The sequence below is a fragment of the Phodopus roborovskii genome, unplaced genomic scaffold (assembly GCF_943737965.1).
Source record: "Phodopus roborovskii unplaced genomic scaffold, PHOROB, whole genome shotgun sequence".
Taxonomy (NCBI): domain Eukaryota; kingdom Metazoa; phylum Chordata; class Mammalia; order Rodentia; family Cricetidae; genus Phodopus; species Phodopus roborovskii.
This window is the reverse complement of record NW_026125295.1, coordinates 22,806,296-22,823,363: the sequence shown is the minus strand read 5'-3', so window position 1 is coordinate 22,823,363 and position 17,068 is coordinate 22,806,296. Positions and strand designations below refer to the sequence as shown.

Here is a 17,068-nt window from a genome sequence, read left to right as displayed (position 1 = left end):
GGACAGGTGGGTTCAGTTTGCTCAGAGCAGACCCAGGAAGTTCCATGGAGGTGAAGGAGTTGTTGGACCTGCACTCTGGTCCAATGCTCAACCAGAGCAGTGGAGCAGTGGACCCAGTAGGAGACAGGGTTGGAGGAGGGCAGGCTCTGGGTGGTGTATGGAGTAGAGTACTAGGACTGTACTATCCAGGGCCAGAATATAAGGGGAAGTGAGAATCAGGGATAACCCAGGAAGATCCCAGGGAAGAGTGTGGGGGAGATTCAGCCCGAACTGGTCCCAGACTCACCCCCAGCAGAGGCCCAGCAATGGGGTCCAAAGGTCAGGCAGGTGGGGGCCTCAGGATGGTCCCTCGTGGATAGGTGGGTCCAGTGTGCTCAGAGCAGACCCAGGAAGTTCCGCAGAGGTGAAGGAGTTATTGAACCTGCACTCTGGTCCAATGCTCAACCAGAGCAGTGGAGCAGTGGGCCCAGGAGGGCACAGGGTTGGGGGGGAGGGCAGGCCCTGGGTGGTGTATGGAGCAGAGTACTAGGACTGTACTATCCAGGGCCAGGATATAAGGGGAAGCGAGAATCGGGGATAACCCAGGGAATTCCAGGGAAGGGTGTGGAGGGGATTCGGCCTGAACTGGTCCCAGACTCAATTCTTAAATTTATTTTCTAATTGGTATCTGAAACTCCTGGAGATCTGAGAACTTTTGGAGATGCTTGCTCTTGGTAATAAGTTTTGTAATGTTTTCCCAATTTGAACCTGTTTTGACATGTGTTTGTCACAGAGAACTCATTCTGGCTTGGCTTGAAATGTATCAAGGTAGTTTTACACTGTCCCTTTGGTTAGCCTAGAAGAATAAATTCACAGTCCAATTCAGAGTCGAGGATTCCTTTCAACCTCCACAGAGTCCAAGCAAAAGACACAGGCCTGGCATTAGGGCACCACAGAGCTGTGGCTTCTGTGTGGCAGACACTGGGTGTTTGCTTCCCTCAGGAACTGGATAGAATGTTTCATGTGGGGTCAGAGCCTCTATGGGAGGCCACCAGGCAAAAGTGAGCTGCTCCAAGGCAGTGTGTGTCATAGTGGTCATTGGGACATGCATACTTGGCAACAGCAGGACTTTGTGCCTTGATTGCCCATAGACCTGCTGAACTTTGCAAAGGCAAAGATGATTCCTTTGAGTCAGGCTTATGAACTTTGACTTCGTTATCTTCAAACACCAGGCCCGCTAAGCTATAAAGCAGTTCAGCTTAACACAGTCTCCCTGCAGCCTGCTCCGTCACAGTTACCAAACGCCTGCACCAAACCAGAGTCCACCACCATGACAAAGGACCAGAATGGAACCTGGGAAATGGAGAGTAATGAGAACTTTGAAGGCTACATGAAGGCCCTAGGTAAGACGCAAAGGGAACAGGGAGGAAAGGGACATTTGGAGGACAGCAGACTGGCCCTCTATGAGGTGCTAGAGTGGGACTCTCCAGAGCTTTCTACAAATCCTCTTCCCTCAGTCACAACAGTGCAAAGTCAACTAAGACATATGAATTCTCTGAGGTTCTTTCCTATCTGTAAATAATAAATATGATGGAGTTAGAATATTCTTAACACAGTGCCTGGCTGATAGAAAACACACACACACACCATGGCCGGTTTAGTCTGCCCTAGAGGGCACAGTCACTCTCCTGCCTTGCCATCACCATCTCATAGGTAACCATTTGAATCAAACATCAACAATGACCCCTTTGGTAATTATTCTCAGCCTTGTCATAGAAAACAAACAAACAAACAAAATTGGAAGGTCAGCTAGCCAATTTCTCTACCTAGACACATTCAGCCTCGTAGAAGGAAGCGGGGGTGGGGGGGGTGGGCTTCTGTCGTATGGTTCAAACCCAAACCACTCACTGCTTATCCAATTTCTGCACTGGGCTCCAGGTCAAGGGTGAATAATCTGTCTGTGTCCCAAGTCAGGGACAGGGTAGGTCTTTAGGTCTCTCTCAGTGTTGGCAGAAACATGTCCTGAACATCTCTGGGCTGTACTAGGGAAGAGATGGAGTGAATCGCCACAGGGGACCTACAAATGATGGCAGCAGCCAGGGACGGCAAGGAGCTTGGCTGCCAAACTGACTTCTTCCCCACAACAGGATTGGCTCACCTTTTTCTACCCTGAAATATCCTGCATACAGTGTTGCATTCTGCATGTGAGGGAACCACACATGGCTGCACATAGCCTCAGAGGCCCAATACCTTGGATGTGTGTGAGACAGATGTAAGAATGGGAATTGTGGTTCTTTCTTCTACAACTGAAGAAAGGCAGGCATAAATTCTCTTAATGGGCTGGGCATTGGTGGCGCACACCTTTAATCCCAGAACTCAGGAGGCAGAGGCAGGCGGATCTCTGTGACTTTGAGGCCAGTCTGGTCTACAGAGCAAGTTCCAGGACAGGCTCCAAAACAATACAGAGAAACCCTGTCTCAAAATACCAAAAAAATTATCTTAATGGGGCTCCACTCACTAGAGTTAGGGTACCTAGTTTACTTGGAATGGAGTATAGGATGGTATAGGCAAAAAGGAACTGTTCTTCTGTTTGATGACACATGTAGCCAATGATGAAGGGGGTTCTGACCCCACATATGTAACTAACCTTAATTTAGGACATTATGAGGTAGACAAGCCCAGATATAGCCTAAGTTCCCCCTAGGACTTACTCTGTGATGTGGAATCCGGTCTTTGACCTTCTGCAACCTCAGTTTTCCCATCTGCCAAGTAGGGGTAATAACACTCATATTGTGATTTCTCTAGAATGTTGCCAGGTACAGCTGTGATTTTAGACAACTGAAAATCTTATCACATGGGCTGTTTGAAATCACCTTGGTTTCCTAAGTATGCTAGACAAGCCAGGCACATAGATTATTGTCAGAAAGCAATGTACCTTTTGTTGCATTTGCTTAAGTGATACGAATTCCAGAACCAGATGGTCCAGTGGGTACAGACACTTGGTACACATGCCTGAGGACCTGGGTTTAACCCTTGAAATCCACAGTGGAAATAACCAACTCTCAAAAGTTGTCTTCCGACATCCACACACATTCCATGCACACACATGTCTTCCACTCATCACACAGCACATATGCATGTACACACAGTGATAACACTTCCCAAAAATAATCCCTAACTGATTTTAGGGATAAAAACAAGTTCTAGTTTAGCATGTGACCCCTTGGGTAGAATCCTAAAGTCCAACTCCTCAGTCCAAGGGTAGAAGACAAACATTACCATCCCTTACTCTTTTCCCTCTAGATGGATGGTGAGGATAGACCTTAGATCTATGAAAGAAATCCCCCATCTACATCTGGCTTTCTTTGGACTCTAGCTTACACCACAATGGGCAGGAGGAGCTTGTAGGTTGTGAGTGTGCTGTATCTACTTCCGGATTGACTTTTCTAATCCTTAGCATCAGTTGCTTGTCGTCTCTTTGGATTTCATTAGAAATACAATCTACCATCATGTTAGACTGATCTCACTCTAACGAGCAGACTGATTCAACTCTTTGTAGCGGGTCCCTGCTTTGTAGAAGGGCAGCTGACACTTTGTGGATTGAAATGACTACTGTAGATCATAGCCCTAGTTAGACACAGAATGCGAATGTCCTTGTACCTGCTTTGCCCAGCTACTTCCTGAGAGAATTCTATCTCACGGCCCTAAAGACTGGCCCCACATCGACACCACAATGCCTGCACAAAAATACCTCAGCCAGAGTCATTTTCCAGTCACTGAGACAGGACATCTGATCTCCTTCACCTATTCATAGGCAGGGCTGGTCTGTCAGTGTTTAATGCCAAGGGGCTCAGCCAAAAGGCAGCTGAGGAGTGACTGCCCCCATCATTCTAACCTGTCAAAAGCCACTCCATAGATTTGTTTGATATCTGTCACACCCGATGAAGGGCACTGTTCTTTCCCCAAGACTGGGAAATCAATGAAGCTTGCTTTCTATGCCCTTTTGTGCACTTGGCATTTGGGGTGAGCATTGCAGAGATCTTTGCAAATCCCCAGATGTGTAAATACCCATCTGGTGTGACACTGTTCTTTGCCTAAGAACCATTACTTTCTTGGACTTCAACTCTATCCATCAGGCTTTCTGTGCTGTTTGTGCAGTAGGGAGGGAGTAGCACACTGGCTTTATCAATAGTCCAGTAGCTCACTTGATATGCTTGCTTCCATTTATGACTCACGTACCAGCCTCAGCAGAATGATGTGTCATGGCAACCTTTGAGTTTATCTCAGATTATCAAAGTCATTAGGAGTGTGAGGGTGAGTGTCCTGGATAATTCAGTAGCCCCTCCTCTCCTGCTTTGGGCACTTCAAGGCTTTGGTAGAGTCTTTCTGACCATGAAGAAGCAGGAATCTGTCATGTCAACCATCCTCCTTTGGACCAGAAAATGAGGAGTGGGAGACATGTCTTCATTTCCAAAGGAGGGCAGGCAATGCTGTAGAAAGAAGGTTCCAGTTGTGTGAATTAGACAGAGCAGAGCCCAGGGTTGAGACTTACCTGGCTGCCACAATGAAACATCAGCAGCTGTTTCTGGAAGCAGGGGTTGTGTCATCTGCAGCAGAATCCAAGTGGCTCTACTCCTGAGGGAACTACTGTGGTCACTGGTGATGGAATCTGAGTGAGAAGAGTGTCCCCCATCCTCACACAGTTGACCTCCTGGCTGGTGGGGGGAAGGAGGGAATGCTGAGCAAGAACTCCAGAACACCATGCTAGATGATTCTAGCTAATGAAAGCATTTCAAAGACAACAAAAGAGAGTAACTCGTGAAGAATGACAAAAGGCCAAGAAATACAACCTAAGGTGTTGAGAGCCAGCGCTTAAAGCCAGAAGTTGAGGCTGAGAGGCATCCCCAAAGCAAGGGACAGTAAGTGCAAAAATATTTGTGTGCATCCAAGAAGGTGCAGCACAGGAAGGCTGGGGTGTGGGGGTGTACAGACAGATGGAGGACGAACGAGAAGGCTGAGGCTGGAAAGACAGGCACAGGTTAGACCAAGAATACTATTTCCTGTTTTGGCTTCATATAGTCACTACACAGACAAGGGGAGCATGGATGTGGACATGTTGAGGTAAGACCTGGAGTTTGGGGAATAGTCAGGTCTGAGAAGGGATTTGATAACATTTTTTAACTGATGAGATGAAGAATCTGAAGCCCAGAGAAGACTATCCTAGGCACACACGTGACTAGGACATGGTAGGGCCCAGACAGGCACCCAATCTAGGTCTTCTAAGAACACGCTAGCCCTTCCCACAGGGCTGCTCTGGACAAGAGGGTGTCAAGTGGTGGGAAAGACTTCATTCTGAGCACAGCTTACTAGATGGTAGAGATATCCAAAGTAGAGAGACAGCAAGACACTAAGAGGGTCATTCAAGATCTCTAACTGACAACCAACCATGTCTGATGACCTGAGAATGATGATGTTCTCAAACAAAACTCTGGATTCCTGCTGGTATTGACAAGGCAACCTAGTTATTCAACTCATCGGAGTCTTAACTGCACCACGTGGTACCTAGTTGGACTTTGAAAGGGAAAAGTACTAAGAAGCAGAAAAGGCCAGGTGTCAGGATAGGTGCTTCCCCTCCTCTGGTCCCACATCCATGTGCTGGTACCATTGCTCCCCTTATCCACCCCAGTGGAGAACACGAGACTGAGGGCGCAAAGCGCAGAATACAAGCCAGTAGCCTTTCCTGCCTGCAATAGCCAGGAAGGAGTGAAGGAAGAGAGGTGGGGTCTTTCTAATTCCCTTCTAAATGTGTCCTCTGGAGAGGAAATGGCATGGAAAGAAAGAGAAAATTGCTCTCCCACTCGTCTTCTCCCTATTGCCTGGAAGTGTCGATGATTCCAGAGTTAAGGAGTCCAGGTTCAGAGCCCACTGAAGCTGCACTTTGAACTGTTCTCAGATTTCCTGTGATGGATTCCTGCGCATCTCCGCTCTTTAATTCACAAAGAGCACCTGCCCTTTTAGCTTGCAACTTCAGCTTTCTTCGCAGGCACATTACAAAGCATTTTAATGTTGAGTCGCATGCTCGTATTTCAGCTTTATAGCTTGCATTGTTCAAAAATGCAGTTATGAAAAGTATGCTTAATAAAGCTACTTCGCTGTTGTTGATTTGTTTTTCTGCAGCTGCAGCAGCCATAAGCCATGTGTACTGTTCAGAAACAGCTTGTCTTTGGACCTTTCCTTATGAGAGAGAATGTCACTTCACCTGACTATAAATCAGGCTCGGGGGAATCTTTAATACCGAAAAACAGATAAAACAAACTTGATAACCCTAGTGTTAAAATATATCAGGAAAATAGTTTCCTCTGCAAAGTTCAAAGAGGAAGTGGTTGTGTACTCTGTGTGTGTGTGTGTGTGTGTGTGTGTGTATGAGCGTGTGCGCACAAGTGTGTGTCCTATAGCTACAGTTAAACCCTTTTGATTAGAAATATCTAACAAGAAATCCACCAGCAGAGTATTTGGCTCCCTTCCCCCACCCCTCTGGGGTGGAGCAGAGGTGACATGATTAACTGGTTTGTGCAAACGCTAAAGGGTGGCCAAGAGGCCAAGCCATTTTTCAATCTGGAGGCGAAGCAGTGTTTGCTTCCATTTGCATAGAGCCCCTAATAACATTCTCCTGGCCCTAGTCAGAAAGATTGACTAGGGTGCCGTTTCCAGGACACACCAGTCTCTCAGCAACCGGCCGTTTCACTGTGATCCACTTTTCTAGGCAGCCCGGGACAAGCAATAATTTTTGCTAGAGAGCCTTAGCTATGAATGACAAACAGACTGCATTTGTAGGGACACCGAAGCTGGATGGCGCTGAGCCCACCATTTCAATTCTCTGGGCCGAGATTTCGACTTCCACAGAGTGAATATAGATTTGCTTGTTAAAGAACAATCTGTTCTAAATTTCCCCACAATTTCCCATCCCTCCATAGTAATCTGCCTGGAGTGCTCCCCTTTGTTTCATTTGGTTAACAGCAACCTTTTCCTACCTCCTAATGACGCCTGCAGGATGTCTGGTTAGCACAACTTCAGCATGCAGGGTTTGAGCAAAAGCCACTGACCAAGCGAGCTAGAGGGAAGTAGCTGATTCAGCCTGGGAGGTGTCCCACTAGGCTGGGTAAAGGGCCCCGTGATAGCTACAGCTACAGAGTGAAGTGTGGATCCAATAGCGACAAGGTTACATAAATATGATCTGAAACTTTTGCTCTGGGCTAAGCTGATCTGGTCCCTTTGTGACCCAAACAGACCAGGACAACAGCGGAGGCCTGTGTGCTGTGAATAGGCGCCAGCTCTTGGGGACCATATACAGCCTTTCACCATAAAGATTGGAGTCCTTAACACGTGAAATGAGTGCTCTTTCCTCATTTTGTCAGGAGAAAACAGAGGCGCTGGGAGGAAAGGTGGCTTCTGCAGGCTGAGAAATCGGGACCAACCTGCCCCTCATCCTCACTCTTTGGTGCCCGTAGTTCTAAATTGTGGTGTGTACAAAGTGAGTGGTACCAGGTTTCCATGGGTTTCTGAGGGTCATTGCTGCTGATGGTGGTGGTCCAGGGTCCTGACTTTAATACCGCTGCCCTGGACCATGCTCCTCCATTATCAAATATATATTATCTGAGCATCTACTCTGAGCATCGCCCTAGGGCTGGTTCTGGTGGGGAACACATGGAGCAAAACTAAGGAGGACAAAATCATAAGTGTAAGACAAGCCTGGCTTCTCACTTAAGTGAAGAGATGTGGCATGTCCCCAGTCTGAGTCCTGAGTCCGAAGCACTTTGCCTTGTTAAAGAAATGAATGAGCCTGGCTGCACACATCATAACCTCGCTACTCCCTCTGCCAACAGATATTGATTTTGCCACCCGCAAGATCGCAGTACGTCTGACTCAGACAAAGATCATCACTCAAGACGGTGATAACTTCAAGACGAAAACCAACAGCACATTCCGAAACTATGACCTGGATTTTACTGTCGGGGTGGAGTTTGATGAACACACAAAGGGCCTGGACAGCCGGCATGTCAAGGTACTCCCCAGTGGGAAGGTTTTTCACTGGGGCTGTCCATGCAAGGGATGGCTTTCTGGCTTCACTAGGTGACAGACAAAACCCCAGGAAGGTCCCAGCAAGCAAGACAAGAATGGAATGGACTTCCTGATATTGGCAATGAGTAATTGGTGAAGGCTGAGTAAAGATGGGCAGGGAAAGGAGAGGGTGAAGGATCATGCAAGAAATTAAGGTAGGGCCCCATCCTGTAGACTACATGGCTGAGCAAGCAGCAGAAAGAGGGCAGGACGGAGTGTCCTAAGATTGGATAACCACGCAGCTCAGCCACACAGTTTACCTAGGTGTAAAGAGCATCCAGTTTCAGCAGTGTTTTGTGGCTTCTGTCATAGCAGAGACTTAAGCCCTAGGACATAATCTAAGAAACCTTGCCTGAATCAAAGGTCATACTTCCAGTAGCTGAACTGCAGAAATCCTCTATTAGCCAAGGTCTCACTTCCCACGGTTTCCATTACCCATGGCCAATCGCAGTCCACAAGTAGTGAATGGGAAATTCCAGAAATAAACAATCCCAAGTTTTAAACTACATTCCATGAGTAGCATGATGCAATCTCCCTTTCCTGCTCCATCTGCTCAGGATATTAGTCATTTCTCTGCCCAGCCTATCTACCCTGTATCCATTACCCACCCACCAGTCACTTGGTAGCCACGTTAGTTCCACAGACTATATAGGGTTCAGTTCTACCCAGCATCACACTGAGGCTCTTGGAACACAAACCTCTTTGATGAGCGGGGGCTCCTGTACTTACACTGATCAATCCTGAAAGCACATAGCAAATGGCTCTCAACAGAAGGTGAAGTATTATATCCAAGCCCGAGGCCTCAACTCTAAGAAAGGGTAAGCCTTATACCCAGAGCAGCTGTTCATAAATAGACAGTAGCTCCCCTGCATTGCTGTATGGTGTCCTGCTCAGTGTCCTGCTCCTCACACTGCGTTCCAGTCTCTGGCCATTACACCTGGACTGTTGCCCTCCAAACCAGAAGAAGAGAGATCTGATCTCAGCCCTACTTAAAGACCGCCCCCCCCCAACCTTAGTGTCATAGCCCTGAGGATTGTACAGAACACTGGAAGGGCTACTGGTTTGCCACTTGTCCCAGTGGCCATTGAGTGAACTGTCCATGCCCATGTAGTTTATACACGGGTGCCAGTTAGGGTATCCACAGTGCTCTCTGTGCCGACTTGATTTTGCCAGGCTCCTAGCCAGAGAAGGACGGAGCTGACTACACTGTCTTGAGTAAATGAGACCTCATCTCCAGCAAAGGTCCAGCCCCCTGGGATGACACAGTGATGCAGGATCTTCCACCCTTCTCTGCCCGTTGATCACAGCCCCATCTTCTCAGGCAGGCCACTGTCTTGTTCTTATAGAAGCTTTCCCAAAGCAAGAGCCATAAGCCCTGGTTCCTTTCCTGGGCTGGGAGTATTCGTTTTTGGCTAGCTGTGGTTTTAGCTCTACCACGATAGAGACCATGGAGAGCAGAGGAGAGAACAATGCTGTTCTCTAGTCACTTTTATTTCTCTTAGCGTTTGGCTACAGCAAGTGGCAGCAACAGCAGGTGGGAGTAGCAGTAGGTGGCACCCTCTGATGGCATTGACCCTATGCAGGCCAATAGGTGTTAGAGCTCCTCTGTTAGGAGCCCAGATTTCTTAACCCTTTCCACTGACCACTGTAGGGCTCTTAGCCCAAGAGTCGGAGGTTCTTGGCTCTAAACACTTGACGGCTCTCTGGAAACCTGGTGACCAGGGTGGCCGTTTCTCTTCTGTGGCTCTGTCCAGATGTTTATCTTTCTTAAATGTCAGCTCTCTGATGAGCCTGCTTAGAGAGCCAGAGAAAGGGGTGCCGGGGCCAATCACAGTCTTGTCTCTTTAGCCTAGTCACAGCAATTCCCCTGCAAGGCCACCAGGAGAGGTAGAAAAAGTTGCAGATTCAGTTAGAGGTCACCAAGACCTGGGGTAGCACAAAGTCTGGTACAAACTGTTTCCAACAACCTTGGATAGGGCCAAGCCTTCAGAAGCCAGAGCAATTAGCTGTGATCTTCAAGGAGCCTTCTCAAGGCGTTCATGGAGTGCTCAAGATGGCTGATGCCATTGTAAGGGCAGTACAGCTGACTGTTGGACTGACAGAGCTTTTGTCTAGAGAAGTGAGAACATTGCATCAAGAAAGAGTCCTAAAATTGCTAACAGGGAAATCAAATCAGCCCATGCCCCAATATCTCATTCACAAGAATGGAAGGGGCACTTTCCATAAGAACCTTTCATTAACTAGTAGTGATTTAAACCCACTTTACCAGTGCTTAACACCTTCCCAGTGTCCCAAGGAGTAGTGGGTCCCTTTCCTGCCTCCGAAGGGAAAGCTGTTATTCTATGGTGGTGACTCACGGAAAGCAGGGCACATCTCCCAGTCAAGGTGACCTAGCATTTATAATCTCATCTATCAAGGAAAATTAGATTCAGTGATTCTTGCTGAAAAATGACAGAGGTAAGAAAGTATTTTGGAGATCTTCCATCAGAGCTAACCTGACAAAAGAAAGCCCCAGAAGGTCCCACTTTAGGACCCTTCCCTGTGGGTCTGTGGGATGATAGATCCACAAACCTTTTTCTGAACTGTGGCCAAAAAGCCAATTCATCAGACCCCAGAACTACTGGGAAAATTTGTCTCTGAAGTTTTGCATCTCCCCCTTGTTCCAGCCTAATCAGTGTGCAATGATTCATGCCCTGCTCCTTTGGTGTGAGGCGTGGGCTCTTGAGTGGCAATCTGCTCCTCTCTGACTTGTGCTTTATCACCTGAGATGACAGAGAGTTCCCTCTCCCTGAAATAAGTCACGTCCTCCTGGCCTTTCTTGATTCTGAAAGAATCCCACTTGTCACCACCTACCTTCCCCTAGTCTCTGGCCTCCCCACTTCCCATTCTCCTTCCTCTCAGCAAGATCATCACTTAGCCATGGAGGAAGAAAGTAGCCTCTTTTCCATGGCTTCTGTCTTCTTTGTCTGCAGCAGAAAGTCAGGGGAAATGCCCATCCTCAACCCCTGCACACACACACACACACACACACACACACACACACAGACACACACACAGACACACAGATACACATACACACACACACACAGACACAGATACACACACAGACACACACACAGACGCACACATACACACACACAGACACACATACACACAGACACACACACAGAGACACACAGACACACACACACACAGACACACAGATACACATACACACACACAGAGACACAGATACACACACAGACACACACACAGACGCACACATACATGCACACAGACACACATACACACAGACACACACACACACAGAGACACACATACACACACATAGACACACACACAGACACACACACACACAAACACACAGAGACACACATATACACACAGACACACATATACACACAGACACACACACACAGAGACACACACAGACACACACATATACACACAGACACACACACAGACACATACACACACATACACACACAGAGACACACAGACACACACACACATACACACACAGACACATATACACACACACAAAGACACACAGATACACACAGACACACACACACACAGACACACACACACACAGACACACAGATACAGATACACACAGACACACACACAGCTAGTATGGTGAAATATACTCAGCAGAGACTGGACAGCGGTCTCTTCCCATGAGAACTACAGCTCAGAACAGGTGCCCTCAGGGCCACCTTCTGCCCATAACTGGAATAGGACACTTTAGCTCTGAAAAGCTGAGATGAGGAAGTGGCAAGTTCGAGGTCAGCCTGGACTCTGTAGTGAGATTTAAGAAGGCGGAGGAGGAAGATAATTTAATTAATAAGAAATTTAAGCCTGGAGTTGGTTCATCTAACTGTCCTTTCCTTTCTGCTTGTCACCATCTCGTGTAAGAGTGAGCCCACAATCTTGCAAGCATTACCATGATTCATTGGTAACCAATTTACTTTTGGGTCAGAATAACTTTGAATCCTGCTGCCCAGTGTGAGTTATTAAAATGAAATATTAGGACAGGCCTCTTTGCACTAACACTTTTCCCCTTTCTTCATTCTGCACATTTTGATAAGCTCCTCCTGCCTGCCAAGTCTTTGTCAGTGAGGTGGGTGACATGATGAATAGACACCCTCCCCCACTTCCTGCCCTTAGGGATCTCAGGCCTCGTATAGAAGACAGACAATTAAATGGGCAATGTCTACTGCGTGTGCCCCTTGTAGGGCGTGTGTGCTCTCTGCTGGGACCTCCCCTAAGGCAGGAGGCCAGTGGGCTTCCCTGAGACTGTGCTTCAGGGAAACTGTCCACCACGCAGCAGCAGCCACTGTGGCGGGAGTCCTTGCTGCCACCAACAGCCATACAGTCTCTCCTTCTTGAGTTCACTGCCTGTGAAGGGAGACCGACATCAGTGCAGTCAGCATGCACAGAGGCTTCCGGTGCAAGGCACTATGGGAGGAAGGAGACGGCAAGAGTCCTTATCCATCTTCCAGGCAAGCAATGGAATCGAAGCCAATGGGGAGAAATGGCAGATGGGTTTCCCACACATTTCTTCCTCCCAGAGGAGCCAGGAAACCTATGGCTTGGACATCTCTAAGTCCTTCAGAGACGTGGGGCTTCAGATGGTCTTAAAGGAGGAGACATTTTTAGAAAGTACAGAGTATTTTATTTTTAAATTAGATTTGGGGACTGTGATTGTGGGGCAGTTACAATTTTTTAAAAACAGTAAACAGTGAAATTTTCTTTCCACCTTGGCTCCCTAGCTTTGTCCCTTTGTTCCTGAATGTACATACACACCCTTCTTCCATAAGCACAATGCTCATCACCTTGCATTCTTAAACATTTGAACAACGGGCTCTGGCTGTATTCTTTCTATGGCTACGAAGTGGGGAAGAATCACACCATACTTAACCAGTCACCCACTGACAGTATTTATGAAGCTCCCCATCCTTTGTGGTAACTCGCCATCCTTTGAATCATGGAGGAGTGAAACGGAGAGGATTAACACCGTACATCGAGTATGTGTTATGGTCAAGGTCAAATATTATTTTTAAAATGGATAGGTTTAGCAACCTGTAGAAAACAGGTTTGTAAAATGCACAAGAAAAAGAGGAAAAAAACCTACAAGTTGATTTATCACCAGTAGGCTTTACAGGAGGTAGAAGAAAGCAAGCATCAGGTCTTTATCCTAATTTTGTTCAGAGAGGCACCAGGTGGTTTATGCACACATGGGAAAAAATCCCAGCTGTGTCAAGTTCACCCCACCCCAGCCCAGCCCCAGGAAGTAAGACAAAGACACAGCAGGGATAATATAAATATCTCAACAGGTGACTGAGTGGCCTGACCTGGCACTGAGGCAGGTATTAAGAGGGAAATGCGTGTCTAGAGAACATATACCTTGCATGTGTGTGCACAGGGGCCTGCCCTGGGTATTGGCAGGCCTATGGTTTCTCAGCTGGTCAGCTCGGCTTGGTTGAAATGGAGGATGCCCTTCCTGAGGTCTCCTGCCATATCTAGGCTACTGTACTGTAGTGATATTTTGTTTGTGATCTAGTAAAGCTTGCCTGAAGATCAGGTTACAAAGCAGCCAACCACTAGAGAGTTATTACCTCTACCAAGGCTGGGTGATCCTATCCTCAATGTGACTTCAGTCTAACTACTTGAATGAGACCCTGAGCTCCTGTCTTACATACCCCTCTAGTGCTGGGATTAAAGGCATACACACCACCTCTCAGCCTCTGGCTAACCAGTGTGGCTGCTGGGATTAAAGGTGTGTGCCACCACTGCTTTGGCCTTTATGGATGTGACTAGCCTTGCATTCTGATCTTCAGGCAAGCTTTATTAGATCATAAACAATATATCACCACACTATACCATTAGCATCACTCCCCAGAGGAAACCTGAAGAAAAGCAGGTCCATCCTCCTGGTTCTAGGTCACACAATCCAGAACCACATGAGCGGCAGCTCCCTAGTTAGGGACCCTCTTGCATTTATTTTCACCTACAGTGGACAAGGCTCAAAATGTGACCTCCTGCAGGAAAATTCCCAGGCTAGAAATTATAGGTTTCATCAGAGATGATAATCCCAGAACCTAGGAGGTAGAGGTAAAAAGGTTAGGGGCTCAAGGTCATCCTCAGCTACACAGTAAGTTCACGGACAGCCAGGACTATGTGAGAGCCTGTCTTAAAAAAAAAAAAAAGTTAAAATAGGAAAATTTCAAATAATAAATATTATTTAAGACAATAAACAAAAGTAAAACCATAAGTAAAGCTATGTGCAGTTTCATATTTTGAAAGCTAATATAAAATAGTTCTCGAAAAACCATTTCTCTTCCTTCCCCTCAGTGCTACTAAATCTTTGATCTTTGACCACATGATTAATTGGATCTGAGAAGCAGTCTTATCAGTATTTCTTCGGTTATTTGTTAAGTAGGCTATCTCTTCTTATGTTTAAAAGCCATCTACTACAAGAGTTTCCTCTGTAAGTCCTTGGTTCATATGTTTGGTTGGCGTGGACTGTTAGGTTAATGATCTTTCTATTGATTTACAGAGGCCCTTTATATATAAGGACATCAAGTCTTTACTGATATGCTACAGCTCTTTTTCCCTGTTGGTTATTTGTCTGTTGACTTTGAGGTATTTTCCCTTCCAGAAATTTCACATTGTTAATAGTTGAATTTATCATCTTCCCTTCACTAACTCGAAATGCTATTTTTACCAGATAATAAAATGGTTGAGTAGAATTCCTTAAAAGAGAATGCAGGCCCAGAGAAACCAGCTTGGCTGGGATGGAGGGTGTCTGTGGAATGGAGACTGGGAGGTCCCTGGGGTCACTGAGGCAGGGCTGTGTCCCATGAGCATGCAGGAGCCTGGCAGAGCTTGCAGGAGTTGAGGCCGTAGACACATGCTCGCTCAGTCTCCCAAGGCTACCTGTGTGATTTGCCTGACAATCTGTCATTGCAGACGCTGGTCACCTGGGAAGGGAACACTCTTGTGTGTGTGCAGAAAGGAGAGAAGGAGAACCGCGGCTGGAAGCAATGGGTGGAGGGAGACAAGTTGTACCTGGTAAGCCCTGGGGTCTGGACAGCACTGTCTGCAACACTCACAAGAAAAATGGCCCTGAGCCGCAGCCAAATGCGTTTGGTCATGTAGTCAGAAAGCCATTCCCATCTGGCTCAGGGGACTCCAGGAAGAAATCTATATGGCTGTTTCTGTGAACAGCTGCAATTAAAAAAGAAAGTTTAAAATGCTGAGTTAGGAACCCGAGATCCAAGGGAAAATGCAGAGAATCTGCTAAGGGGCAGCTGGGGAGAAAGGTGGAATTAAGCCACCTGGAGGAGGACAACACCCGGCATCATGTCAGTTACTGGGGGGTGAGCGGGAGGGTGACAGCATGAAGGGTGTGGTGGGGGCATTGCCCTCTCACCCTAAGCCTTGGAGCCTAAGGCATGGCGGACCTGATCCTATGAGGTTGATTTGTTAGCAGAACAGAGCAGTAGGGACAAAGGCTGACATCCTTCAATGAACTGCCTAGACGGCTTTATCCTTCATTCTTCAGTCTTCACAGCAGTTTGTGGGCCCCACATCAGAACAATGAGGAAAGTTTCCTTCTTTCAAACATCCAGTTACTCACTTGCTAAATGAAAGGCTCATTCAGCAAGCGCTTAGATCCACATGAAGTCACCAAGATGCTCTTCAGATCTGAGCTAACTTCACCTGAGATCTTTATTTCAAGGGCGTGTCAGATGATGGATGATACATGGGAAACATCCTCGGTGCTTCCCACTGGCCACTCTCCCTACTTTCTGTGGCTTGCATGATAGATTTTTTTTTTTAAATTGTGGGGCCATCCCAAACAGTACCTGCCGCTCAAACAACAGATTCATGGTCAGCTTCGGTGAGCATGGTGGCCTTCATCTTGCCCACTCACCCTCTTCCCTTGGGGTTCAGTGAGATGCAGGTAAGGCCTGAGGTTCTATCTACCTCCATGGAAAGTGGGAACCTGCCAGCTGTGCAGGCAGGCCAGTGGGAGCCCTTCTGAAGCTCCTGCCCTATTGTGGGGCCACCGCTAACCTAATGCTTCTCCATGCCACCCTTCCCTTCCTCTCGGCCTCACCGCCTTTTAATAAATTAGGCAATGTTGCTTTAATCATGGGAGTAGGAAAAATCCTGCCCAAGAGGGTCATTTCTTTGCATTTTTCATTTTTATAGTTGTTCAAGCTCAATTTGAGTGTCAAAATCAAATTACTGCTACCTGCAGGGCATGGCAGCCGATTAGGTCTGTGAGGAACACTTTGCCCAGAGCAACTAAATGCCATCTTTATTGCAGCCCCACCCACCTGTCCCAGATGCGAAAAGGGCAGGTGGGCAGAAGGAAGTCTGGACTGGCCAGTCAGTCACCCACTTTCTGACTTGCAGGAGCTGACCTGTGGTGACCAGGTATGCCGACAAGTGTTCAAAAAGAAGTAATGTCCGCAGAGGACGCCTGGCACACATGCAGAATTCTCTGCCAGTCTTGGAAAGCAGCATGGAGACCCTCCTGTTCCTGACAGAGCCCACTTAAGTCACCTGCCTGGGTTTAAACTGGAGCGTGTAAAGGAGCCCCCTCCCCAGCCCCCTTCTTAGAACCTGTTATTAAATAAAGAAACAAAATGTCTCTCGGCCTTCCAAACCCTTTCCATTCTTTATTCCTAGTTGTCCATTTTACCTACAGGCAGAGGGGGCACTGCCTGGTTTCATTTTGTTTCTTTTTCTCTGTTTAGTTTGTTAGAGGTGTTTGAAAAGTCTTAGATAACACTGCTGGTTCATGCACAGCTCCCGCAGGAGACATTCCTTTGGAGAGATGTCCATCCATCCCTTCTATAAGTCTAAGCGGGAGACACTCCTTTGGAGAGATGTGCATCCCTTCTATAAAAGTCTATGTAAAGATGGGTCTGCCTTCTGGTTTGCACCCTGGCCT

General features: G+C 47.2%; 1 protein-coding gene across 1 annotated transcript; it reads left to right on the top strand.

The window, feature by feature from the left end:
* Nucleotides 1–1,217: 1,217 nt before the first annotated feature.
* Nucleotides 1,218–16,715, top strand: Rbp2 (retinol binding protein 2). Its single transcript, XM_051206560.1, has 4 exons — nucleotides 1,218–1,382; nucleotides 7,863–8,041; nucleotides 15,073–15,174; nucleotides 16,528–16,715. Exons 1-4 carry the CDS (start codon nucleotides 1,310–1,312, stop codon nucleotides 16,576–16,578), a joined length of 405 nt encoding a protein of 134 aa, XP_051062517.1. The 5' UTR covers nucleotides 1,218–1,309; the 3' UTR covers nucleotides 16,579–16,715.
* Nucleotides 16,716–17,068: the final 353 nt, after the last annotated feature.